The 27,130-nt window shown below is 37.1% G+C and overlaps 4 protein-coding genes, 1 long non-coding RNA gene and 2 pseudogenes across 19 annotated transcripts; 6 read left to right on the forward strand and 1 right to left on the reverse strand.

The window, feature by feature from the left end:
• On the forward strand, positions 1-3,124 carry LOC110822446 (cytochrome P450 81D11-like). 2 transcript variants are annotated; one of them, XM_088217322.1, is made up of 3 exons: positions 1-307; positions 386-1,347; positions 2,303-3,124. In XM_088217322.1, the coding sequence occupies exons 2-3, from the start codon at positions 460-462 to the stop codon at positions 2,921-2,923; spliced, it is 1,509 nt and encodes a 502-aa protein (XP_088073448.1). In that variant the 5' UTR covers positions 1-307; positions 386-459; the 3' UTR covers positions 2,924-3,124. The 2 variants fall into 2 exon arrangements, with proteins under 2 accessions (XP_088073448.1, XP_088073447.1); XM_088217321.1 differs by having other exon boundaries at positions 1-1,347.
• Positions 2,405-25,693, reverse strand: MEE59 (maternal effect embryo arrest 59). 10 transcript variants are annotated; one of them, XR_015818256.1, is made up of 6 exons: positions 25,412-25,693; positions 25,222-25,314; positions 24,912-25,130; positions 20,543-20,612; positions 17,487-17,703; positions 14,381-17,283 (listed from the first exon to the last, which is right to left on the reverse strand). XR_015818256.1 is itself a non-coding variant. In XM_022052373.2 (4 exons), the coding sequence occupies exons 1-3, from the start codon at positions 25,676-25,678 to the stop codon at positions 24,915-24,917; spliced, it is 576 nt and encodes a 191-aa protein (XP_021908065.2). In that variant the 5' UTR covers positions 25,679-25,693; the 3' UTR covers positions 17,372-17,703; positions 24,912-24,914. The 10 variants fall into 10 exon arrangements, 4 of the variants coding, with proteins under 4 accessions (XP_021908065.2, XP_088073449.1, XP_021908066.2 ...); XR_015818259.1 differs by lacking the exons at positions 14,381-17,283; positions 20,543-20,612 and adding an exon at positions 2,405-2,537; XR_015818258.1 differs by lacking the exons at positions 14,381-17,283; positions 20,543-20,612 and adding an exon at positions 4,662-4,895.
• LOC110822377 (cytochrome P450 81Q32-like) lies at positions 3,370-5,359 on the forward strand. The gene is made up of 2 exons (XM_022052483.2): positions 3,370-4,329; positions 4,661-5,359. The coding sequence occupies exons 1-2, from the start codon at positions 3,439-3,441 to the stop codon at positions 5,279-5,281; spliced, it is 1,512 nt and encodes a 503-aa protein (XP_021908175.1). The 5' UTR covers positions 3,370-3,438; the 3' UTR covers positions 5,282-5,359.
• LOC148266192 (cytochrome P450 81E8-like) lies at positions 5,844-13,868 on the forward strand (annotated as a pseudogene).
• On the forward strand, positions 7,360-12,774 carry LOC148266193 (uncharacterized). 5 transcript variants are annotated; one of them, XR_015818266.1, is made up of 8 exons: positions 7,360-7,501; positions 8,452-8,694; positions 8,795-9,095; positions 9,221-9,350; positions 9,454-9,572; positions 10,001-10,135; positions 11,872-11,902; positions 12,370-12,774. It is a non-coding gene; the product is annotated as an uncharacterized LOC148266193 (long non-coding RNA). The 5 variants fall into 5 exon arrangements; XR_015818265.1 differs by having other exon boundaries at positions 9,462-9,572; XR_015818267.1 differs by having other exon boundaries at positions 9,499-9,572.
• LOC110822468 (cytochrome P450 81Q32-like) lies at positions 14,627-16,405 on the forward strand. The gene is made up of 2 exons (XM_022052599.2): positions 14,627-15,547; positions 15,682-16,405. Exons 1-2 carry the CDS (start codon positions 14,627-14,629, stop codon positions 16,288-16,290), a joined length of 1,530 nt encoding a protein of 509 aa, XP_021908291.1. The 3' UTR covers positions 16,291-16,405.
• Positions 21,442-23,127, forward strand: LOC110822449 (cytochrome P450 81Q32 pseudogene; annotated as a pseudogene).
• Positions 25,694-27,130: the final 1,437 nt, after the last annotated feature.

Genomic DNA, 27,130 nt, shown 5'->3' on the forward strand with positions numbered 1-27,130 from the left:
TTTGTTTTAAATTGGAAAAAAGAAATTTCAAAGAAGAAAAAAAAAAAAAAGGAAACGCAACTCGAACATCCACTGCTTTATCTTCTCAGTGATTTGGCAGCTTACGAATCATCCAGGTGCGAAATCCACATAAATGATAACAACACAACTAAGACATGGGCTTGCGTGCGCAATGACGCAAATTTTTTTGTTCTTATCATGCCTCGCAGTTGAAGACCACACAGTGACACATCTGGTCGTGTCTACTTCACAATTGGACAGTCGTGAATTTGTCTACAGATTTATAATTTTAATCACGCTTTTTGGGGTAATGATTATATATTTATTTGCAGATTTATATTTATTTTCCGTTAATTGTGATAGACTCATTATTCCCGGTATGCAGCACATAATCAAGCGCTTCATATAAACCTTTTATCGAACACCTTGTCTGCATCGGCGTTGGAAATCAGACATGCAATGGAAATCACCGCTGCACTCTACTCCTCACTAACTCTCATCCTCCTCCTTCCAATTCTCCGGTTCCTTCTCCAATTTTCAGGTTTCAGATCCAACCAAAAGTTTCCTCCAAGCCCGCCACGGCTTCCCTTCGTCGGCCATCTCCACCTCCTGAAGCCACCTATCCACCGCAACTTCCACAAACTCTCCCAAACCTACGGCCCGATCTTCTCCCTCCGCTTCGGCTCTCGCCTCGTTTTTGTAGTCTCATCGCCGTCAATCGCGGAGGAGTGTTTCACTACGAACGACGTCGTTCTCGCCAACCGCCCACGTTTACTCGTCGGGAAGCACATTGGCTACAACTACACCACCATGGCGTCATCACCTTACGGCAGCCATTGGCGCAACTTACGCAAAATCGGCGCTATCGAGATCTTCTCCTCTAACCGTCTCAACATGTTTTCGTCTATTCGAAAGGACGAGGTCAGGCGGCTCATCTGCCGACTCGCCCGTGACTCGCGCCGGGGTTTCGTGAAAGTGAAGTTGAAGCCTCTTTTCTCGGACTTGACTCTCAATAATATGATGAGAATGGTTGCAGGGAAGAGGTATTGCGGCGATGGAGTGAGCAATGAGAAAGAAGCCAATGAGTTTAAGGAGCTTATATCGGCGGTGCTTCAGCTTGCCGGTGCATCGCATCCAGGCGATTTCTTGCCTGTGCTGAAATGGATTGGCCATAATTACGAGAAAAAGGTGAAGAATACTGCGAAAAGAATGGATGGATTCTTGCAAGGTCTGATTGATGAGAAGAGAAGAAACGAAGAAGGAAACTCCATGATCGACCATTTGCTCTCTCTTCAACAGTCAGAACCCGAATACTACAACGACCAAATTATCAAAGGCCTCGCAATGGTTAGTCCTTTCCTTTTCTCTTGCAGCTAATGTACCCGACTTAGCATGATCATTCTTTACTTATCTTATTTAATAACTTACAGATTCTTACTGTTTACAAAATGCTTTCAAAAATTTAAACATATTGTCAAAAAACTTTTAAACATTGACCCAAAAGATTAGACATGTTAAAAAAGTATTTTTGAACTGCACGTGATTTTTTTCTCTCCTTGTTGGACTCAGTCAAAAAGCAGACCTAGTCTTTAGATTGTTGAGAATATGGTTCCTGGTTTGTAGCCTTATCCTAGGACCACGTTTTTATCCTCTATGTTTTGCCATTTATATGTACTGTTGCTCATCAAAATTAATAGCTTTTATCAGAAGAAAAGTTTACGTTCTGCATCTTTTTCTTCCTCTGTTTCTGTCAACTTCAAAAAAAGCAACAAGACAAACCAACCAAGCATTCTTTTATTGTAAATAATGATTTGAATTCGTTTATATGAGTTTACTTTTAGGTGATAATTGTTTCAACTTTATACACACCAGAGGAATCAAACTGGCAAAAAGAAGATGTCAATTTCCATGTAGTGATATCAAATTAACAAACCTAATGTTCAAATCTTGTCTATTTTGCTAGTTGTACTTAAATTATAACTTCATTAAGACACATAAATCCACAGAGTTTGCCTAATATTATATTATTGAAAAGCCTAATGTTTAAAACTTATTTACTGTGCTAGTTTAAATTAAATTAATTTTAGTAAGAAGACATAGCAGACTTCTATTTAATCCACATTGTTTGCCTCATGGGGCTATGCCAATATATAAATAGATTAGAATACTTTTTCTTTAGATTTTTATTATTATTATTTTAATTTTTTTTATCGTAATTTAATCATGTCTCGTAATTCGTATGTTTTGAGTAATAAGTTGAATTACTATATTAAATAACTAATAAGTTAAGTATAAATTGCAGATAATACTAGCAGCTGGAACTGATACGTCGATGGTTACAATAGAGTGGGCATTGTCCAATTTACTTAATCATCCTAACATTTTGAATAAGGCAAAAATAGAGGTTAATGATAAAGTTGGTGAAGATCGTCTAATTGATGAATTTGATCTCTCCAAACTTGAATACCTTCAAAATATTATATTTGAGACACTTCGCTTGTACCCAGCAGCTCCTCTTCTACTTCCTCACATGTCATCTGATCATTGTGTTATTCATGGTTATGATATGCCGCCAGATACAATTTTATTGATCAATGCATGGGCCATACACAGAGATCCTAAGATATGGGAAGATGCAACAAGTTTCAAACCAGAGAGATTTGAGAAAAATAAAGGAGAAGCTCATAAATTGATCATGCCATTTGGGTTAGGGCGAAGGACTTGTCCGGGCGCAGGATTGGCTCAAAGGATGATAACCTTGGTATTGGGATCGTTGATTCAATGTTTTGAATGGGAGAGAGTGAGTGAAAAAGAGATTGACATGCAAGAAGGGAAAGGAATCACCATGCCCAAATTAGAGCCGCTAGAAGTCATGTGCAGAGTTCGTCCAATCATGAATAAAGTTCTAGAGCAAGTTGGTTAATTAATTTTCAAAAAAAAAAATTCAGAAATTATGTTGAATTTTATTAAATTATAGAACTTAAGATAATATAAGTTTGATGTGAAATTGTAAATTATAAGTTGTGCATGAATTAAATATATTTTGTTAAAAAATGACAAAAGAAATGTATTATAATGTAATATTTTTTTCTTAAAATGGTGAAGGAATAAGGAAGTATAGCTTTTTTTTGGCCCCTCACTGGTAAGGCAAGCGCTTCTAAGTGTGTTGGAAATTGTTTTAGCTTTTTTTTTTTAATTCATTTAATTTAATTATAGACGCATGTGATTCACGAGCATTTTATTTTAGTTTATGTGTGGATACCATTATGCCAGAAAATGGATAGCAATAAGATAATCTTATTTTAATTATAAAATAATAATTTTTTTTTTTAAATAACAAAACAAAACAACTATATTAAAAGCCCACTGAGGTACGTTATGGGCATAATTATGTAAATATCTTGTCTGCATCACAGTCGCAGATCAGTCAGACCTGCCATGGAAAGCACAGCTGCACTCTACGCCTCTCTAACTCTAATCTTTCTCCTTCCAATTATCCGGCTCCTTATCCAATTTTCAGGTTTCAGATCCAACCAGAAGCTTCCTCCAAGCCCGCCACGGCTTCCCTTCGTCGGCCATCTCCACCTCCTGAAGCCACCCATCCACCGCACCTTCCATAAACTCTCTCAAACCTACGGCCCCATCTTCTCCCTCCGCTTCGGCTCTCGCCTCGTCTTTGTAGTCTCCTCGCCGTCAATCGCGGAGGAGTGTTTCACTACGAATGACGTCGTTCTCGCCAACCGCCCACGTTTGCTCGTCGGCAAGCATATTAGCTACAACTATACCACCATGGCCACGTCACCTTACGGCAGCCATTGGCGCAACTTACGCAAAATCGGCGCTATCGAGATCTTCTCCTCTAACCGTATCAACATGTTCTCCTCTATTCGAAAGGACGAGGTCAGGCGGCTCATCTGCAGACTCGCCCGTGACTCGCGCCGGGGATTCATAAAAGTGGAATTGAAGCCTCTGATCTCGGACTTGACTCTTAATAATATGATGAGAATGGTTGCAGGGAAGAGGTATTGCGGCGATGGAGTGAGCAACGGGAAAGAAGCCAATGAGTTTAAGGAGCTTATATCGGTGGTGCATGAGCTTGCCGGTGCGTCGCATCCAGGCGATTTCTTGCCAGTGCTGAAATGGATTGGTCACAATTACGAGAAAAAGGTGAAGAATACTGCGAAAAGAATGGATGGATTCTTGCAAGGTTTGATTGATGAGAAGAGAAGAAATGAAGAAGAAGGAAACTCCATGATCGACCACTTGCTCTCTCGTCAACAGTCAGAACCCGAATACTACAACGATCAAATTATCAAAGGCCTCATAATGGTTAGTCCTTTCCTTTTTCTCTTCTAGCAAATATACCATGAACGAACTCTATTAAACTGAAGCTTATTCCGTAAGTTATTTCTAGAAACCTATTTTTCAAAAACAACATTAAAAAATTAATACTTAATCGTTTGACGTTTCTTAATTATTAAATACTATTTTGTCATGTCACTAAAATATACGGTATTTGAGAAGAAGAAACTTTGTGTTACTAAAATATAATTTTTATAAAAATGTATTAATTGATATACTCTTAAAAGATAATTTTAATGTCTTAATAATAAGTTGATTTATAATATTTAATAATTAATATATTAAGTATAAATTGCAGGTAATACTAGTAGCAGGAACTGATACATCGATGGTTACAATAGAGTGGGCACTGTCTAATTTATTTAATCATCCTGACATTTTGAATAAGGCAAGAGCAGAGATTAATGTTAAAATTGGTGAAAATCGTTTAATTGATGAATTTGATCTCCCCAAACTTGAATACCTTCAAAATATTATATTTGAGACATTTCGTTTGTATCCGGCAGCTCCTCTCTTGCTTCCTCATATGTCATCTGACCAGTGTGTTATTCATGGTTATAATATGCCATCAGATACAATTTTATTGATCAATGCATGGACTATACACAGAGATTCTGAGATATGGAAAGATCCAACAAGTTTTAAGCCAGAGAGGTTTGAAAAAAATAAAGAAGAAGCTCTTAAATTGATCATGCCATTTGGGTTAGGGCGAAGGACTTGTCCCGGTGCAGGATTAGCTCAAAGATTGGTAAGCTTGGTACTAGGATCCTTGATTCAATGTTTTGAATGGGAGAGAGTGAGTGAAAAAGAGATTGATATGCGAGAAGGGAAAGGAATCACAATGTCCAAATTAGAGCCGCTAGAAGCCATGTGCAGAGCTCGTCCAATCATGGATAAAGTTCTAAAGTATGCTGATTAGTTATAAATTCACGTGATTTGCATCGGAATAAACTTGATCCAGAAGCTCACAATGAGTAGAATTTGAAATTTTAAATAATTAGTTTTATTATTTTTTTAAAAAAATTAAAAATTATATAAAATTGTAATAAAATTGAGAATCCAATACAATGTAAGATTTTGTATGAAATTTTAAATAAATATCAAATTCTATTTAAAATTAAAAGGTAGTATAACTGTTTTTCTCCTACTTATAAGCTAATGACTTATGGGTGTGCTTCAATTTGTTATAGTCTTTTGATTTACATAAACTAAGTTTAGACATATTCTACTTTGACCTTACTTAGTATTATACAAAACGGAAAAATCACTTAGTCTACTTTTAAATATAAGCTTTCCCATGAATTTTGTTGGCCAATTTTTGATTTTATAAATTTCCATCATCCATAATATATTTTACTTCTCATAAAAAATTATTTTAGTCTTTCATACCTAAAGAAGGCAACCAACTTGATAATTGAAAATTAAAAAAAAAATATCAAGCCTGTATTTAAGAGAGAAAAGAACACTTGTTAAATTGAAGAATGGATTCTCGTTATAAGAATATGGTAATGATTTCTTAAAAAAGTTTTATTTATTTATTTAAATAATTATTATTTTTACTAATTTAATTATTATTAAATGCACTTTTATTAATATATACATGCAATTTAACTAATGAAATGTACCAAGTTATAGTCAAAAAAACATATGATTCGTCTTATGTTGTAAATCTCACTACATCAGGTTATGTTATAAAAAATATTAACTCTTTTCATAATTAATCTAACATATGTTAGATTAATTTATTTACTTTGAATTAATTTTTTAATATTACATTCGTGTATTTATATAAATTGCATAATGTACAATAGTTAGATGTATGCATTTATATGTAATACATATTGTATAATGTGTTAGATTGTATATTACGTATATGTAATGAATAAATTAAGAAGGACACAATGTGATTTGGTGAAGTATGATTTGGAAATGAAGTCAAGTTGCTCCTACTCTATTCACAAACCGACTTTAGTGTAATGCAAAAAGGCACATGCGTGCTTTTAATTTGATTATAGATCCTATACGATATTTTATTTTAATTATAAAAATAATAATTTAAAGAAAATAATAATAATTAAATATAACTACATTAAATATAGGGACAGATGCAGCACATGTCTTTCTATTATCATAAAAAACTCACTAGTATCGGCATGCAGCACATGCTTTTGTGGAAAATTTTCGGGTCAAATATGCGGGCTCGTTATCCATGTTCAAGCCCTTCATATAAACCTTTTATCGAACATCTTCTCTGCATCGCAGTCGCAGATCCGACCTGCCATGGAAAGCACAGCTACACTCTAGTCTTCTCTAACTTTAATCGTTCTCCTTCCAATTCTTCGCCTCCTTCTCCAATTTTCAGGTTTTAGATCCAACCAAAAGCTTCCTCCAAGCCCGCCATGGCTTCCCTTCGTTGGCCATCTCCACCTCCTGAAGCCACCCATCCACCGCACCTTCCATAAACTCTCCCAAACCTACGGCCCCATCTTCTCCCTCCGCTTCGGCTCCCGCCTCGTCTTTATAGTCTCCTCGCCATCAATCGCGGAGGAGTGTTTCACCACGAACGACGTCTGTCTCGCCAATCGCCCACCTTTGCTCGTTGGCAAGCACATTGGCTACAACTACACCACCATGGTGTCATCACCTTACGGCAGCCATTGGCGCAACTTGCGCAAAATCGGTGCTATCGAGATCTTCACCTCTAACCGTCTAAACATGTTTTTGTCCATTCGAAAAGACGAGGTTAGGCGGCTCCTCTGCCGACTCGCCCGTGACTCGCGCCCGGGTTTCACGAAGGTGGAGCTGAAGTCTCTTTTTTCGGACTTGACTCTCAATAATATGATGAGAATGGTTGCAGGGAAGAGGTATTGCGGCGAAGGTGCGAGCAATGAGAAAGAAGCCAATGAGTTTAAGGAGGTTATATCGGCGGCGCTTGAGCTTGCCGGTGCGTCGCATTGCTCGGTCATAACTACGAGAAAAATGTGAAGAATACTGGGAAAGAATGGATCGATTCTTGCAAGGTTTGACTGATGAAAATAGAAGAAATGAAGAAGGAAACTCCATGATCAACCACTAGCTGTCTCTTCAACAGTCAGAACCAGAAAACTACAACGATCAAATTATCAAAGGTCTCATAATGGTTAGTCCTTTCGTTTTCTCTTGCACCAAATATACCCGACTTACCGCGAATCTAATGTCTAAAATTTGTCTACTTTGCTAATTGACATTAATTAACTTTATTAGAACACATGAATCTACAGAGTTGGCCTAGTATTAAATTGAAAATTTTAATGTACAAAACTTTATACTTGCTAGTTTCAATTAATTTATTTCAGTAAAAAGACATAGTAGGCATTCTATTTAATCCATAGAGTTTGTCTGGTGGGGCCATATATACTAATGTATAAATATATTAAAATATTTTGCTCACCTAAGATTTTATGATAATCAAATTTAATTTTGTTTATCGTAATTTAGCTATCTCACATAACATGAATTTTTTTGAATAATCAGTTGGATTATATTGTTTAAAAATTAATATATTATATAAAGTGTAAATTACAGGTAATTCTAATAGTAGGGATTGATTCATCTGTGGTTACAATTGAGTGGACATTATCCAATTTACTTAATCATTCTGACATTTTGAATAAGGCGAGAATAGAGATTAATAATGCAGTTGGCGAAGATTGTCTAATTGATGAATCCGTGTAAAAACCCAACCGGGTGTAAATGAGATTTTAATGTTTTTAATTTTTTGTCTTGTGAATTTTGTAAAGGCCATTGGGAATATTTATACATGCCGGAGAGTAAAGAGGGAAAATGAAAATGTGGTCTCTGGAATCTAACGAGACTATCAGCTGTCCACAACAGCCTAACCAATTTTAAAATAAAAAAAATCTTGACCCTCCATTTTAGGATTTTGATCTGGGTGGTCCACCTGTCCGTCACCTTTCGATTTCTTGTTTTTCACTCATAATTTTTCACCCGCTCCTCAAGATGAAGTCCGATTACTTTCAACTCTTCGAGCTCTGCATCATTTCTTTAACTCTTTGTGTTTTCTTGTTGTAAATGCTTAATCTTGAACAGAAGTCGGTGATGTGCTGAGATCCCTAAAGGTTTTGTGAGCAAATCGGCGAACTGTTCTCTCGAGGTGACGTGCTTTGTTTTGACGAAACATTTTTGTACCTGGTTGCGAACTATATGACAATTAATGTCGAGGTGCTTTGTTCATTCGTGAAAGACCGGGTTTGCTACGATGTGCTCGGCGACTTTGTTATTGCAGTTCAATATTACGGGTAAATGATGTACTATTCGAAAATCTCAAATGAGGTAAGTTATCTACTGAACTTTACACACTGTGAATGACATATTTTTGTACTCAACTTCTACAAAAGACTTGCTCACCGTAGTTCGTTTATTTGTTTTTCAGGAGATTAGCGCTAGCTCGAGGAAAATGCAGAAGCCCGTGAGGGATTTGCAGGTCATCGGACACGATGCCCAGTCCGAGTCATAAAAGGCTTGGACTTTGAGGTCATTCCTTTTCGGGAAGAAGATACCTTGTTCCGAATATTGTTTTAGGTACCTGACAACATGTAGTGCAACGTCGAGATGCGGCCGTCTGAGCTATTGCATGAACTGCCTGAGATGTTGGGTGGAGTATGTTTTGTTGGGTTTGGTAAAGTTGAGGTAAAGCAAACGATCAATTAGACGTCTGTATCTCTCCGGATCTTGTAAGATTTCTCATTTTTCTACATTTAGTTTTAGTCCGGAAGGCAAAAGAAAGTGTCTTCCTTTTGCGTCTTCCATCCTTGTATCTTGTAAAATATTTTTAACATATTTCCTTTGGTTGATGTAGATCCCTTTTTTCGACCTGGCTATCTCTACTCCAAAGAAGTATCTTGCTTGTCCGAGATCCTTGACCATGAAGGCTTCATTTAGGGCGCTTTTGACTTTACAAATCTCTTTGTTATCAAGACCCGTAACAAGTAAGTCAAGGAGCTATACTACAACTACAATATAGTTTTCTTTTGTTCCTGTTGTGAATAGACAGTGGTCGGCTTCTGACTTGGTGAAGCCGATGGATTGGAGCTTTAAAGTAAGCTCCTTGTTCCATTGGCGACATGCTTGTTTCAGGTCGTACAGGCTCTTGGTTAAACGGTAGACTTGCCATTCACTGGCCTTGGAGTATAGCCCTCTGGGGATTTTAGGTATAGCTCATCTTCCACAAACTCATGTAGGTATGCATTATTGATGTCTAACTGATACACTGGCCAGTGACTTGCAGCTGTCATGGCTATAAGTAGTCGAACCATGATCATCTTGGCCACCGGTGAGAAGCTGTCATGATAGCCTATGCCAAATTCTTGATTGTAACCCTTAGCAAAGAGCTTTGCTTTGTATTTGTCAACTGATTCATCAGCATTGTATTTTATTCTATACACCTATTTTGAGTCAATTACTTTATTCCCTTTTGATAGTGTTGTTAGTTCCCAAGTGTTATTGTCTTCTGGTGCGGACAGCTCGGCTTGCATGACCTCAATCCACTTGCTGTCTTCTTTAGCATCCCTGTATGACATTGGTTTTTTTGTAATAGACACTTGTGCAATGAAATTAACAGAGTCATGATTGTATGCAGGTGAGGTGGACATGAGGAATAGTGGTTCGGGCACAGGTTGTTCGGTGATATGGGCAACAAAGTCTTCCATCCAAGCAAGCCTGCTTCTCACCCTGGTGTTCCTCCTCGTTTCAGGTTCTTGGGGGATGATGTCTGGTAAGGAAATTTCCTCTCTGCTTTGTAACTAGTTTTCAAGTATGGTGGTTGTGTCAATGCTTGGTATTGGCAGTGATATGTCATGATAATCTAGTTTAGGATTTTGTGTTTGGTATGGGTGAACATGCTCATGAAATATGACATCCTTTGAAAAAACTATTTTTCTCTTTATTATATCATATAATTTGTAGGTCTTGGCATTGGGTGCATACCTTAAGAAACACATTTTAAAGCCCTGGGTTCAAACTTGTCCTTTTGGCAGTTAACTTTTGTAGCAAAACATAAGCAACTGAAAACTTTCAGGTTTGAATAATTTGGCTGTTTTTTGTAGAGATTTATAAGAATTTTTTCACTTTAAAACAGAGTTTGGCAAATCGTTTATTATGTGTGTGACTGTGAGTATGGCTTCGCCCCAAAACCTTTTTGGTAATTTTGATTCGAACATCAACACCCTAGCAACTTGCTGTAGGTATTTGTGTTTCCTTTCCACCACACCATTATGTTGTGGTGTGTATGTACATGTTTTCTTATGCATGATTCTCTTTTCTTGAAAAACATTTTTGCATGAGATGTTTATAAATTTAATGTCATTATTTGTCTTTAAACTGTTTTGATTGTTTTCTGAAATTGGTTTTGTATTAAATTGCAAAAACATTTTAAGATATTTGGTATACTTGTTTTCTCTTTTAATAAATAAGTCCAAGTGGCTCATAAAAAATCATCAACTATAGTTAAAAAATAGAATGCTCTAAAAATACAATTAACGGGGTATGGTCTCTAAATGTTAACATGTATCGAACTAAAAATATCATTAGTATTAATGGAACTTTTAGGGAAAGACAAACGTTGTTGTTTTGCCAATGGGCATATTTCACAATCATGTGAAGCTACACTATTTGATAACTTTAGGTTAGGAATGTGAATCAATTTTTTTATGGATGTGTGGCCAAGTCTTTTATGCCATAATTGTAGGTTGTTTTTTTGAGTGTGGCTGATGCATGCTTTGTTAGAATCTGTCTTCACTCAGGGTGTACAAGCCCTTCATTATTTGTCTTTTCCTCGATATTTTGTTAGTTGTCAAATCTTGCACAAAATAGTGGTTGACATAAAAGAAAATGTAGGTATTTAAAACTTGGGTTAGCTTTCTGAGAGAAATAAGGTTACAAGTGAATTTTGGTATATAAAAGACATCCTGCAAAATTAGATTATTACAAAATTTTATGATTCCTTTGTAGGTTGAATGACTTGTGATTTCATATAGTAGCGAGACAGGTATGGTAGGTTCTAGTTTTACAGGTTTTGAAAGTGTTTTAAAATCATGATATATGTGAGATGCGACACCTGTGTCTATTACCCAAGTTCTTATATCATTATACGTATGTAAAAAATAGCATTTAGGTTGCTTACCAGTGAGGCCAGAGTAGCCCATGCATCTTGCCGATTCTGCCGTGTTTGCTCCTTGGTTCTTCATATACTTGTTGATCTCTTGTTGTATGTGTGGTTATTTCTGTACCCCAATTTGTGTTGGATGCTTCTGTTTTGGTGCCATCATGGGCATTATTTGCCATTGCATTGGCTTTTTCTTTGTTCTTTTTTCCTTTGAGCTCTGCAAACCACTATGGGTAACCATGTAGCCTGAAGCATATGTCCTTCGTGTGCCATGTGTTTTTACAGTAGGTGCATGTTCTGCTGGTTTTTTCCTTTTTTCGGTTTGAAATTTTTGGATTGTCTTTTAGGTTGGCATAAAATGCAACGGTCGCACCTTCGGTGAGTTGATATTATGTACTTCCCTTTGTTTTTCAACACTAATTACCATGGAATAAACTCTGTTCACAGCAAGTAAAGGTTCCATGATTAAATTTTGTTTCTGACATAGTCGTATGAGTCATTAAGACCCATTAGAAATTGGATCAGGTTGTCGGTGTTGTCGATTTCATTGTGTTGTATTGTAGCATGACAAGTGCAAGCAGGTGAGGGCCTTAGCCTTTTAAGTTTTTTTTATAATAGGTTTTGACAAAAATGTTAGATTATGTGATAGAACTTATTTTACGCTTTAATTAATACAACAAAGACCCGTTACTTTCACTATACCTTTTTTTTTATGTCATCCCACAAGTTTTTTGCTAATGTAATGAACAAGAAGACGCTAGCAAGCTATTTGTTCATTGAGCTTAGGATCTAGGACACCACCATGCTGTCTATTTTGTGCCATTGTTCATATTTTGATGCATCAGGTTCAGGCTTCTTGCATCTGCCATCAATGAGAGCGAGCTTGTCCTTGGCTCTCAATGCAATCACCATGGCTTGACTCCAAACTCCAAGACAAATAATTGGAGCCATCAAGGGTGACTGTGATGAGTTGCATTCCAAGTTGATATGAGTTTATGAGTGTCAACACATCTGTATTAGGGTTTGCCATTGAGTAGTAGAGTAATAGTGTAGTGTAAAAATTAGAAAAATCAATGCTTATCACTGGCATTGCTCTGATATCATGTAAATATCCAACCGGGTGTAAATGAGATTTTAATGCTTTTAATTTTTTATCTTTTGAATTGTGTAAAGGCCATTGGAAATATTTATACATTCAAGAGAGTAAAGAGGGAAAATAGAAAGGTAGTGTCTAGAATCTACCGAGACCACCAGTTGTCCACAACAACCTAACCAATTTTAAAATAGAAAAAATTTTGGCTATCTATTTTAGGGTTTTGATTTGGGCAGTCTATCTATCCGTCACATTTCAGTTTCTTATTTTTTAATTTTTCACTCCAAACTTGAATACCTTCAAAATATTATATTTGAGATACTTATTTTAACCCACCAGCTCTTCTCTTGCTTCCTCACATGTCATCAGATCATTGTGTTATCCGTGGTTATGATGTGCCGTCAAATACAATTTCATTGATCAACGCATGAGCTATACACAGAAATCTTAAGAAATAGGAAGACCCAACAAGTTTTAAGCTAGAGAGATTTGAAAATAATAAATTAGAAGCTCAAAAATTAGTCATGACTTTTGGGTTAGAACGGAGGACTTGTCCTGGTTCAGGATTAGTTCAAAGGGTGGTGAGCTTGGTATTAGGGTTAGTGATTCAAGAGTGAGTGAAAAAGAAATTAATATGCGAGAAGGGAAAGGACTCATAATGCCTAAGTTAGAGCCGCTATAAGTTATGTGCAGAGCCCGTCCAATTATAGATAAAATTCTAGAGCAAATTGATTGATTAGAAGTTTGTGTTTTGAATTGAGCTACACTCAATTTAACCTCTCATGATAAGTAGAATTTTAAAATTCAAAAACCTAGTTTCACTATTTTTCTAAAAAAAATAATTCAAAAGTTATGTACGGTTGTATTAAGTTCTAAAACTTAAAATAATATAGGACTCAATGTGATAAAATAATTTCAGATAAAATTTTATATAAGTTTTTTTCTTAATATTTTATATATAATATTTATTATATTTTGATTAGTTTAATCACAAACTGATAATAGAAATTCGAATCGCTCAGAGGATATGTTACAAAATTGGTAATATTAAAACGCCAGATAGGTTTAATTAGGGGAATTATGGAGCTGATGCAGTTCTCTTCCATCTGATTTTTCAAGTCTATTTTAACTGTGACTCTTAGTTCAGTTGGATTATTGCCCACAATAACCAAAGGTAAAAGCATACTAAAACATTATGCTTTTTCATATTGTATCATGTTAAATTATTATCATTATTTTTTAGATTTGGTATATTTCCTAACTAATTCTTGTGTATTAAGAAATAGAAAATAGTTAAACAAAATTATTTATTTTATTATTTATAAATAGCTTTAAACATTACATTTTGGTTTCATATTTAATAATGTGAAAAATAGATTACTTTTTAAAAAGTAATTAAATATCGAAACAAATACATATATATATATATATATGTCTTGGATGCTTCATAGTCGTATTGCCAAATGTGATTTTCTTGGGCCCTCTTTTTAACTAAGATAACTATTAGTTCCGTAGACATTTTGTCTTACATAAAAAGAAAAATAGTATAAAAAAATAAAAGAACAAAAGATAGCAGACATCATTTACGTCAGTCTTCATTAAATCAGTTAAAAATATATAGCTACAGTATATATGTATATTATAAGTAAGTATAAAGATAAATTAAGATTACAAAATTTGACAATTTAATTGAAGTAAGATTTGTTGGTGTTTCGTTAAAATGAGTTAAACTCTCTTCGTTGACATAGTCATAAGATGTTAACTTCAAAATAAATACTAAAAAATAACAAATCAATTAAATTAGACTTTGTTCAAATTGCAATACTTTTGAATAACAAATTGCATTAACTTGTCTGCTATCTTCTTCTTCTTCAAGAGCTAATGGCTAAAGGAAATTTCTTTCGCAGTTTTTTATGAAAAGAAATATATCTATATGCTTACATATATAATACACATACTCATTTGTATAGGGCCTTACTCCTTTAACTCAGTTTAAATCTCAACCAAAAATGGAAGTCACCTGGCTATTTCAACTCTTAGTGACCTTGATTACTGTTCTCTTCTTCATCAATTACTTACGCAAAGTAAGAAGATCGCAATCGCCGGCCGACAAAATTCTACCGCCAAGTCCGCCGTTTTCTCTTCCATTTCTCGGCCACCTCCATCTGCTCCGAGAACCCCTTCTCCACAGAACCTTCTGGTCTCTCTCCCAAAGACTTGGTCCAGTCTTTTCCCTCCAACTCGGTTCCCGCTTCGTCCTCGTGGTCTCCTCGCCGTCGGCCGTCGAGGAATGTTTCACTACAAACGACGTCGTCTTGGCCAACCGCCCCCAGTTCATCATGGGGAAGGACCTCGCCTACGACTACAGCTCAGTCATCACCGCGCCATACGGTGACCACTGGCGCAACCTCCGTCGCATCTGTTCCATCGAGATCTTCTCTTCGACTCGCCTAAACGCATCGTCAAACACCCGAAATGACGAGACCCAGTTCCTGCTGCGCCGGCTGCGGCGAACCTCGTCTGGCAGCGGGCTCTTCTCTCGGGTGGAGCTCAGACCCATGTTTACAGAGCTTACGTTCAACATAGTGATTAGGATGCTGGCCGGAAAACGGTACTACGGCGAAAACTTGAGCTGCGTTGAAGAAGCGAAGGAGTTTAGGGAGCTGATAGGGGAGATCGTAGAGTACGGAGGGGCGACGAATCCGGCAGATTTCTTGCCGGTCCTCCGGTGGGTCGATTATCAAGGTATAGCGAAAAGATCGGAGCGGCTGGGTAGAAAAACAGATGCTTTCTTGCAGGGTTTAATCGACGAGCATCGAAGGAAAAAAGGTTCGCCGGAGTTTGAGAATACAATGATCAGCCATTTGCTGTCTCTGCAAGAATCGAGTCCGGACTACTACACAGATCTGATTATCAAAGGCCTTGTCTTGGTCAGTAAACTTTTCGCTCGAGGGGGTCGTACCACCCTCTGACTGTTTCAATTGTTGGGTTTCTGTTATTGTTCTTGGGTATATGAAAGATGTTGACTTTGACTTCTTTTTTACTTTCGTGTGAACGGGTGCAGATAATGTTAGTTGCTGGCACGGACACGACAGGAATAACAATAGAGTGGGCGATGTCCAATTTGCTTAACCATCCATATGTGTTACAGAAAGCGAAAACTGAACTGGATACTTACGTAGGCGCAGATCACCTGATCAACGAGTCGGATCTTCTTAATCTAACTTACTTAAACGCTATAATTTCGGAGACCTTACGACTATACCCGGCATCTCCACTCCTGGTCCCTCATGAATCGTCCGATGAGTGTAAGATTGGTGGGTACCACATTCCACGTGGGACGATGGTACTGGTCAATGCATGGGGGATTCATCGTGACCCAAAAGTTTGGGATGATCCGGCATCGTTTAGGCCCGAAAGATTTGAGGATGGCCAAGGTGATGCCCATTATAAGTTATTGCCTTTTGGGGCGGGTAGGAGGGCGTGTCCAGGAATGGCGTTGGGGATTCGAACGGTTGGGTTGGTTTTGGGGTCATTGATTCAGTGCTTTGAGTGGAAGAGGGCTGGGGAGGAGGAAATAGACATGGGTGAAGGTAAAGGAATTACCATGCCTAAAGCCCATCCACTTATTGCCATGTGCAAAGCACGTGATGTGTTGGATAAGTTCTTTTGAACCTTCTCATATTGCTATAAACTAGTCCTGAGATTAATTAATTGATAATTAAATATAATGTAAAAAACATATGATTTAATTTTCTTATAATTTTAAAATTTTGGGTTTTCTTTACTGTGATACTTCAGTTTCTGTTATTTAATTTTTTTAAAAAAAAAATTGGATAAGAATAACTTAACTTTCTAAAGATATTTGTATGTAAAATAATGAAGATCAAACAAACTATGTCAGGAAAAATTAAAAAATTACAAGACAATAACAAAAGTTTTATGTAGAATAATAGAATATTAAATAAAAAATTCTGAATTGTATGAAAAAATAAATGTAAATTTTCATAAAATCAAAGAAAGTAGATTTATAATTTTCACTTAAATACATAGATAGACTCTATAACCCTCTCTCATGCTCGGAGACGAAAGAAGTATGAACAGTAATTAGGAGCTTTGGACGGTAAAAGAAAATTATTTGCGCTTTAATATTCAATTAACATAATTAATATATTTCAAATGATGATTAAAAATTAACATATTGATAATAGTTATGAAGTTCTCCACCTTATTTTCATTTACAATAATAACTAATAATTTTTTTAAAACATAATATATATAATCTCCTTACATTTAATTTTTCTAATGCTGAATATCATTTTTTTTGTTATACGAAAAATAATAAATAACTTCATCAACCTACAGATGTTTCTTTCAAACAGACTGAAATTAAAAAATTTCTAAAAAATAGAAAGACTTTATGCAAGGCATGCGATCCACGACTTTCCCCATGGCAAGACAGGTACAGAGAAAACACTAAATTTTTTTATATTTTTTTCTTCCTTCTTTTCGAAGGATCAGTTAGGATTTAAAGAACCAATTGAGCTCGTATTGTATTGCCAACTGAAAGATTCCTCACTATGATGTGGATTTGTGGAAGATGGGAATCGCAGTAAGTCTCTTATCAACTTTGAGACGATGATTCACTTGTTGCTAGAGTAATAAACTGTTCATAACAAGTTCTATATAAGTTTTTCAAAGATGATTAATCTATTTTAGCATTTAGTTCTTTACTGGATTTTAGCTGCCAATAATTTCATTAGAAACTACTCCATTTTCTACTTCTCTATCATTTCTACCCAAAAAATAAGAAGGGACCAATCTTAGAATAATAAGAAATTAACTAATTGAATATTCACATGGAAGTACCTTCTAAGAACCCTCTGCTTCGCTTTGGCTTTGAAGAAATGAACACCTGATCATCATCTTCAACAGTAGTGATCCAGTCATGTGTTGCAGGATTGCTCTTAAAAGCAGGTTTCTCAACAAGGCCAGCACCGCCATGGACACTCCGCAACCGAATCACACCACCATATCCTTCTTCTTCTTTACCTCCTCTCACCACTCTTATAAATCCACTTCCTGTCTGTTACAATCAGAAAAAGAACACACTGATCTAATTAGAAAAAGAACGAGAATAATTAACGATAATCAACACAAAATATCGGAAAAGATATTTTGCTCATCTTAGATTTTTGTAATAATTAATTTATAACTGTTTATTGTAATTTACCTATCTTTTCCAATTTGAATAATCAGTTGGATTATATTGTTTAATAATTAATATATTAAATTAAGCATAAATACAGGTAATTCTAATAATAAGGACTGATACATCGAATGTTACAATAAAATGGACATTATCCAATTTACTTAATCATCCTGACATTTTAAATAAGACAAAAATAGACACTAATGATGAAATTGATGACGATAGTTTAATTGATGAATATGATTTCTGTAACGGCTCCGGAATTTTAAAATGAAATATATGTATTAAAAAGGTCAAACGCGGAAGCGAAATAAAAATTTGATTAACATCCCTTACAGTAAAACCAAAAATGTGCTCAAAGTATAAAAAAACAAACTAACTAAAAGAGAAACTCGAAGATAAAAGCTATAAATATAACTACGGAGTCTTCAGGCGTCCCTTTCGCCGTCTTCCTGCGGAATGGGCTCGGGAACAATGTCTTCCTGATCAGAAATGATTAAATAAGGAATGAACTACACCAGCCCAGTAAAGACATCACACTATCTCACCGTCACGGAGGTAAAGGTGGGTAGAAAACACAAAAAGACCAAGGGAGCATAATTTACAACAAATTCTTTTATCAATAATAAAACTCTTTACTATCCACTTATCTCGGTGAAATTCATAAAACAATATACGAAAGCAGTAACATTATCATTATCATGAAATCATATGAGCGGTATAACATAATACTTATCACACATTTGCAATCCAATCATTACACAACATATTTTTCTTCATTTACCAGCCTACTAGTATCCATGGGGATCCATAGGGGTCCCGCTACCCGTGAACCCTTAACACTTGTAATCAAATTCCAGGGCAGTCCCCATACCCCGTCCGGTATGGGTGCCAAAACTATAAACATCAATACCCCGTCCGGTATGAGGGTGAAACGGGCCGTTCTCATACCCCGTCCGGTATGGGCGCCAAAACACATAAGATCTCTATACCCCGTCCGGTATGAGAGACCACAATCCCGGTAGGGTTCCCTACGGACCCGGTCCGTCCACCATCTCCCAGGATATCTAGTCAGGCTGACCACATTATACAGTTATCAATTTACATAACCTTTCATTCTCCTTTTCCTCAATCAGCATCATCAATTCACACACAAACAAGCAAACCAGTAATTTATGCCAAATAAGACAACATACAACATCGGGTTCTCAGTCATTCAACCCATAATCAATAAAACAGTAATATATGCACACAAAACTATGAAATGAAGACATCAGACCTCATACTGCATTTAAAACCGTAAAATAGGCCAAACAACAGCTAACCGACAAACACACCAGACTCGGGCTCCATTAGCGACCTTAAACAATTTCACACATCTGTTGATTCATGAAATACCGTTTTATCATTTATTGAACTTTAATACCGTGATAGGAAATAGGGTGAGGGGTCCTTACTTGTTTCGAGGTCCGAACACGACTCCACAGTGCGCCTACAGGCTGTCCCTAATTTTTCCTGAATTTTTCTCGGAGAACTGAAACGCACTATTAGTACCTGCACGTGTCCCAAAAAATCCAAATTAGACCCAGGGCCCCTTTCGGCCAATATCGCAATTCCGGCACGGCGGCGATTCGCCTCAGGTTGGCCGTTTCCGGCCGAATTCGGCCACACTTGCATCGGTTCCTGCGATAAAACACCTTAGGGCCCTCGGGGGCCAAAAAATTACGAAAAACCGAAGCTTACCAGCGGCGGTGCTCTCGGGTGCGGCGGCTCTCGGCGAGGTTCGTGTTTTGGTGATTCGGCTCAGATCAACCTGTAGAGAAAAGAATGGTGATCACGGTGATATAAAAATTGTATCAAACGGAGGCTGGGAAGGACCTCATCGGAGGCAAAAACCGAGGAGGGGTGCGGCGACGCCGCTGGGTTTCGGCCGTTTGGCCGGAATTTTGGCTTCGATTTGGCCACAAGGGAGCTCAGCGTGAAAAAACGAGCCAGGGGTATGAAATTTACCTCGATTGGCGGTCGGAAAACTCCCCGGTGCGGCGGCGGGTGGCGGCGGCCGGCTCCTCCGGCTTCTGGTTCGTCTTCTCCGGCGAGGGCAGGCGGTTAGGGTTTTTGTGGTCAGGTGTGGGGGTTCTATTTATACCTTTTTATCTTTTGATCACAGCCGTCCATTTTGATTAAATCTGGGCCGTCCGTGCGCGTGTATCTGGGCCGGCCGTGCGCTTGTATCTCGGCCGTCCGTGCGCACGCTTAATCTGGGCCGTCCGTGCGCACGCTTAATCTGGGCTGTCCGTGCGCGCGGGGACGCATCTGGGCCGTCCGATCGCGCGCACGCGGATCGCCCACGTGGCCCGTTCCCGGGTCGACGTGGTTTTGCCACGCGGCAAGTCCTAGTTGGCCAGGGCTGCTGACTGGGCCGCTGACGAGGCTACTAACGTGGCGCTGACGGGGCACAATTTTTTTAAATTGCGTTTTGACCCCCGGTTTTCGATTTTCTTTTCAAAAATACATCAGAATCCTAATTTTCACCCATTTTTTTCAAAATCAATTTCAATTAAATCTAAATAATATTTTTACCCAATTTAATTATTATTATTATTTTTATTCTTATTAAATTAAATAACTCAAAATAAATTCAAAAAATTAATTAAAAATAATAATAATAAATGGCAAAATTAATGGGTGTTACAATTTCTCCAAACTTGAATACCTTCAACATATTATATTTGAGACATTGCGTTTTCACCTACTAGCTCCTCTGCTACTTCCTCACGTGTCATCTGATTATTGTGTTATTAATAGTTATGATATGCTAACAAATATAATCTTATTGATTAAGCATGAACTATACACAAAGATCCTAAGATATGAGAAGATCCAACAAGTTTTAAGTCAAAAAGATTTGAGAAAAGTAAAGTAGAAGCTCAGAAATTAACAAGTCGTTTGGGTTGGGTATTGCCAAATGTGATTTTCTTGGGGTATCTTTTTAAAGAAGGTAACTATTAGTTGCTTTGGATGTTTTGTCTTACTAATCACGCAACATAAAAAGAAAAGTAGTACAAAAATAAAATAATGAAAGATAGCAGCCATCATTATTTACTTAAATTACTTCCAAAAAAAATCGTATGTAAAATTTATGTTCTGTCTTCATTAAATCAGTTAAAAATATCTGATGAACACTATATAAATATATAGGTACAGTATATATACATCTATTTTACGTAAGTGGGAAGATAAATTACGATAATTAAAGTTGAAAAATTAATTAAATTAAGATTTGTTGGTATCTCGTCAAAATGAGTTAAATTGACGACTCTTCAATGATATATTCGTAGATGTTAACTAAAAAATAAATAATAAGAACTAACAAATCAATTAAATTAGATTTTTTTCAAATTGCAATACTTTTTCGCTAATTTCTTCCCAAGAGCTAATAGCTAACCAAGAATATACGTGTCTATATATATAATGTAGACATTCATTTGTATAGGCATTACACCTTAACTCAGTTTAAATCTGGACCAAGGATGGAAGTTACCTGGCTATTTCAACTCTTAGTAACCTTAATTACTTTTCTCTTCTTCATCAATTTCTTACGCAAGGTAACAAAAACGCAATCGCCGGCAACAAAATTCTGCCGCCAAGTGCTCGTTTTCTCTTTCATTTTTCGGTCACCTCCATCGTCTCCGAGAATCCCTTCTCCATAGAACCCTCTGGTCTCTCTCCCAAAGACTCGGTCCAGTCTTTTCTCTCCAACTCGGTTCCCGCTTCGTCGTCGTGGAATCCTCGCCGTCGGCCGTCGAGGAATGTTTCACCACAAACGACGTCATCTTGGCAAACTTGGCAAACCGCCCACGGTTCATCATGGGCAAGGACTTCGCCTACGACAACAGCTCAGTCATCACCGCGCCATACGGCGATCACTGGCGCAACCTCCGACGCATCTGTGCCATCGAGATCTTCTCTTCCACTCGCCTAAACGCATCGTCAAGCACCCGAAACGACGACAACCAGTTCCTGCTGCGCATGCTGCGGCGAGCCTCGTCTGGCAGCGGGTTCTTCTCTCGGGTGGAGCTCCGACCCATGTTTACAGAGCTTATGTTCAACACACTGATTAGGACGCTGGCCGGAAAACGGTACTCCGGCGAAAACTTGAGTTGCGTGGAAGAAATGAGCGAGTTTAGGGAGCTGATAGACGAGATTGTAGAGTTCGCCGGGGCGACGAATCTGGCGGATTTCTTGCCGGTGCTCCGGTGAGTCGATTATCAAGGTATAGCGAGAAGATCGGAGCGGCTGGGTAGAAAAACAGATGCGTTCTTGCTGGGTTTAGTCGACGAGCATCGGAGGAAAAAGGTTTGCCGGAGTTGAGAATACAATGATCAGCCATCTGCTGTCTCTGCAAGAATCGAATCCGGAGTACTACACGGATGAGATTATCAAAAGCCTTGTCTCGGTTAGTGAACTCTTTGCTCTTGGCGCCCCCGCCACCCTTTGACTGTTTCAATTATTGGGTTTCTATTCTTCTTTTAAGGTATTGACTTAGACTCTTATTTTAACAGGTGCAGATAATGTTAATTGCTGGCACGGACACGACAGGAACAACACTAGAGTGGGCGATGTCCAATTTGCTTAACCATCCATATGTGCTACAACAAGCGAAGACTGAATCGGATACTTACGTAGGTGTCGATCGCCTGATCAACGAGTCGGATCATCCTAATCTAACTTACTTCAACGCTATAATTTCGGAGACCTTACGACTGTACCCGGCATCCCCACTCCTGGTCCCTCATGAATCGTCCGACGAGTGTAAGATTAGTGGATACCACATTCCACGTGGGACGATGATACTGGTCAGTGCATGGGGGATTCATCGTGACCCAAAGGTTTGGAATGATCCGACGTCGTTTAGACCAGAAAGATTTGAGGATGGCAACAGCGGTGCCCATTGTAAGGTAGTGCCTATTGGGGTGTGGGGGAGGGCGTGTCCAGGAATGGTGTTGGGGGTTCGAATGGTTGGGTTGGGCTTTGGGGTCATTGCTTCAGTGCTTTGAGTGGAAGAGAGTTGGGGAGGAGGAAATAGACATGGGTGAGGGTGAAGGTAAAGGAATTACCATGCCTAAAGCCCATCCACTTATTGCCATGTGCAAAACACGTGATGTGTTGGATAAGTTCTTTTGAACCTTCTCATATTTCTATTTACCAGTCCTGAGAATAATTAATTGATAATTAAATATAATGTAAAATACATATTATTAAATTTTCTTGTAATTTTAAAATTTTGGGTTTTTCTTATTGTGATAATTTAGTTTCTGTTATTTATTTATTTTTTAAAATTTTCGATAAAAATAATTGAACTTTCAAAAGATCTTTGCATGTGTTTGATTTTTTAAAATGTATGCAAAATAATAAAAGATCAAACAAACTATATCAGAAAAAATTTAAAAATAAGAAGACAATAACAGAAGTTTTATGTAAAATAGCAGCATATTAAATAATGAATTCTGAATTATATGAAAAAAAAAAATAAAAGCAAACTTTAACCAAACCAAACAAGGTAGATTTATAATTTTCTCTTAAATACATAAACAGACTCTATAACCCTTTCTCATGTAAGGGGATGACTGAAATATGAATGGTTATTAGGAGGAGCTTTAGATGGTTATAAAAAATAAAATTTTAGCGCTTTAGTATCCAATTAATGCAATTAGTTTATTTCAAATTATAATTAAAAATTAACATATTAATAATAGTTATGAAGTTCTTCATTTTATTTGCATTTATAATACCACCTAATAATTTTCTTTTAGCATATATAATCTCCTTACATTTAATTTTTTCTGATGATGAATATAATTTTTTGGTTGTAGGATAACATAAGAACTTAATCAACCTATAGATATTTTTTTCAAAACAGACTGAAATTAAAAAATTTCTAAACTTAATGCAAGGCATGCGGATTCATGACACCCCCATGGCAAGACAGGTACAGAGAAACACTGAATTTTGTTCTTTTTTCTCCCTTCTTTTTGATTTGATCAGTTAAGATTTAAAAAACTAATGGGAGCACGCATGGTATTTCCAACAGAAGGATTCCCCACCATGACGTGGATTTTGCAGAAGAAAAGGAGCGAGATCATTTTGGAAAATGGGAATCACAATAAGTTCCCTACCAGCTTTGAGATGATTCACTCCACTGCCAAGCTGTTCATAATAAGACTCTGTTACAGATTAGTTAGGATAACTCTACTAGATTCCCATGTGTGTGTGGACAAGCGTGCTCCTGCAAATTAGTACGAACTCAACAGTCATGGTTCTGCTCAGAGTAATAATGCGACTACCGATGGCATCATTAGAAACAACTATGGTCAATAGGCTGTTGGTTTCATGAGCAATCTCGATATCAGTAACCGTATGTTGGCTAAGGTTCATGGGGTCCTCGAAGGGATCAAGCTCGTCTAGAGGACTTGAATTTGTAAGCTTATTGTGGGAGTCAACTCTCTTTATCTCATGCATCTCTTGCAGAAGCTTAGACGTAGTGACTCTTCTACCACTAAGATAGAAGCCCAGATAAAAAAGCTCCTAAACCAACACTAGGATATCCAAATTATCCATATGCACAAAGAGGATAATCCTTGCGCTGTTAACTTAGCGATTTGAGTCCATCATCTCTCGGTCTCTTACGCGAGCCTGCCTTATGCTCGGGAGGACCTCCACACCTTTCCTCTACCTTAATTACTACAATACTGTTTGAACTCTAGTTAACGAGTATTAGTTCTTGATTTGTGTGGACTGTCCTTTCCCTCCATTTGTTTCTAAAAGAATAGTATTTTGAATAGTTTTATACATTTTTCACATTAATTTAATGTATTCATAATTTTATCAATGAAGTTCTCTATATGTTTTTTTAAAATCGTTAATCTATTTTAGCATTTAGTTTTTTACTTGATTTTAGCTACTGATAATTTCATTAGAGACTACTCCATTTTCTTCTCTTCTATCATTTTCACCCGAAAGCGAAAAAGGAACCAATCTCAGAATCATAAGAAAATAGTAATTGAATATTCACATGAAAATACCTTCTAAGAACTCTCGCTTCGATTTGGCTTCGAAGAAATGAACACCCGATCATCATCTTCAACAGTAGATATCCAGTCATTTGTTGCAGGATTGCTCCTAAAAGTACGTTTCTCAACAAGGCCTTCGCCGACATGGCCACTCCCCAACCGAATCACACCACCATATCCTTCTTCTTCTTCACCTCCTCCTCTCACCATTCTTATAAATCCACTTCCTGTCTGTTACAATCAGACAAAGAACACGCAGATCTAATTAGAAGAAGAAAGAGACTAATTAGCGATAACCAACACCGAACATCGGAAAAGATACCGTGTGATGTTGTTTATCAACGGAGGCCAGCTCCTTGTAATACTGCGTCTCTACATATTCATCCTGCAAAACTACGCGATGACCGGACACAAACTGAAAACCAATTGTGGAAATTGGACAGCCATGAAATACCGCAAAAGGCCGAGAAATCAGAAGATAGAAATGAGATAGAGAGAGAAGAACAAGATACATAAGATTGAGACTGGAGAGACAATAACCGGTCATGCTCGGGCATGTCGTGGCGGAGAAGGGGCATGGCTGAATCCGCCATGTCTTGTTCGCTCCGATTGGGTTTGGTGTGTCGTTTTGGGGCCAAGCTATCAAAGTGAGCCCTAACCTCATTTGCGATCTTGATCTGTTCATCGGCGTCCAACACCTCGTCGCTCCTGCTTGGTTTGGTCACCACCGAATGCCCCTGCCTCGCCATGGTGCCTCTTGCTTTCTCTTTCGGCGCCATTGACTTGGTTCGAGCCCGCTTCATGTGAATTTATATACAAGTGCAAATGCTCAAATGGGCCTGATCTGTCCTAAACGGGCTATTGGCCCATTTTCTTTTTAAATTTTTTTAATTTCTCTCTAAATAATCTGTTTTTATTTCAATTAAATAATTCTATATTTATTTTTCATTTCTTTAATTTTTGAAGATTTATTGTAATAATGCCATGGAGTTAATTTTTAGAATTTAATTTTTTTAAAAAAATTAGAAATTACCAGCATAATTACTTTTACTTTTAGAGCACGATTAAGTTAGGTAAAATATTATATAAAACTTAATTAAATAATAATTTATGTTAACTTCAAATAGAATTGTTTATTATTTAATATTGGAACCACTACTTGCTTTAATAATTACTACATTTCATTCTATAAAGAGGTTATTGGTTGGATTGGTGTTATATTCCTTTGCTTATCATCTGAAAATTATTTTAGTTGTAGTATTATGATTGTCTATATATATGTTATATATATATATATAAGCATTTCAAAATTAGACTATAATTTTTTTCATGAGTATATGCACAGATATCAGAAAAAGACAGGCCCATCTGCTGCATTAGAAGAGGAAGGCCTATTAAGCTTATAAACTTAATCAGGCTGCATGCATGCAGTGCTTCGAAACCCCGATATACACCTATACGTGCTTATATGTATATATTTATTGTCTGTATTTGATTAAATATACGAGACTGGCTTTTCTGCTCTTCAACCGTGCAAACTGCAAACTCCCATGGAAGCTCCCTGGTCTTTGTTAGATATCTAAGTTATTGTTAATTAATTTAGTATGCCATATAATCTAGAGATCTCCGCATACACACACAAAAAAAAAAAGAATAAATAATAATAAAATAACCTGAAAATGTTGCAATTTAATTTGCTCTTTTGATTTTAGGATATTAAAATTACCATTCAAATTAAAAATCAAAGAATATTTCTCTGCATTAATTTTTATAAACATATATATAGCCTGATGAAATTGAATAAGCTTCTACATATACAGAAAATTACATGTGTGTGAAACCAACAAACCCACATCATCAATTCCAACTTACGTTCACTGCATCGCCATCATCATCAACAAATCCATAATGACCCGATTAATGACCCGACCCTTTCCTGCTCGGACCTGCAGCCAACGTATGCATTTCTTGGCCTAACAGTACCCGATTTCTCGTATTTCCGATTGAGGAAAACCTGAAAACGGAAGAAGAACGTCTTCCCCTGTTTTTCTCTCCTCCTACCGCCCACGACACCCGAGCTCTCGTGTGAGCTTTAATGGCTGCCGCCGACGAACTGAAAACTGAAGAACTCAGTTTGAGAAATGCTTCTCCAAGCCCAGTTCCTCCACTGTCTTTTTCTTTCCTTGCCGCCCATTGGAGCTCTCTGCAATAAACAGAGGTTGAGGACAACA

This window comes from Carica papaya, chromosome 4 (genome assembly GCF_054855325.1).
Source record: "Carica papaya isolate Zhongbai chromosome 4, ASM5485532v1, whole genome shotgun sequence".
Classification (NCBI taxonomy): Eukaryota; Viridiplantae; Streptophyta; class Magnoliopsida; order Brassicales; family Caricaceae; genus Carica; species Carica papaya.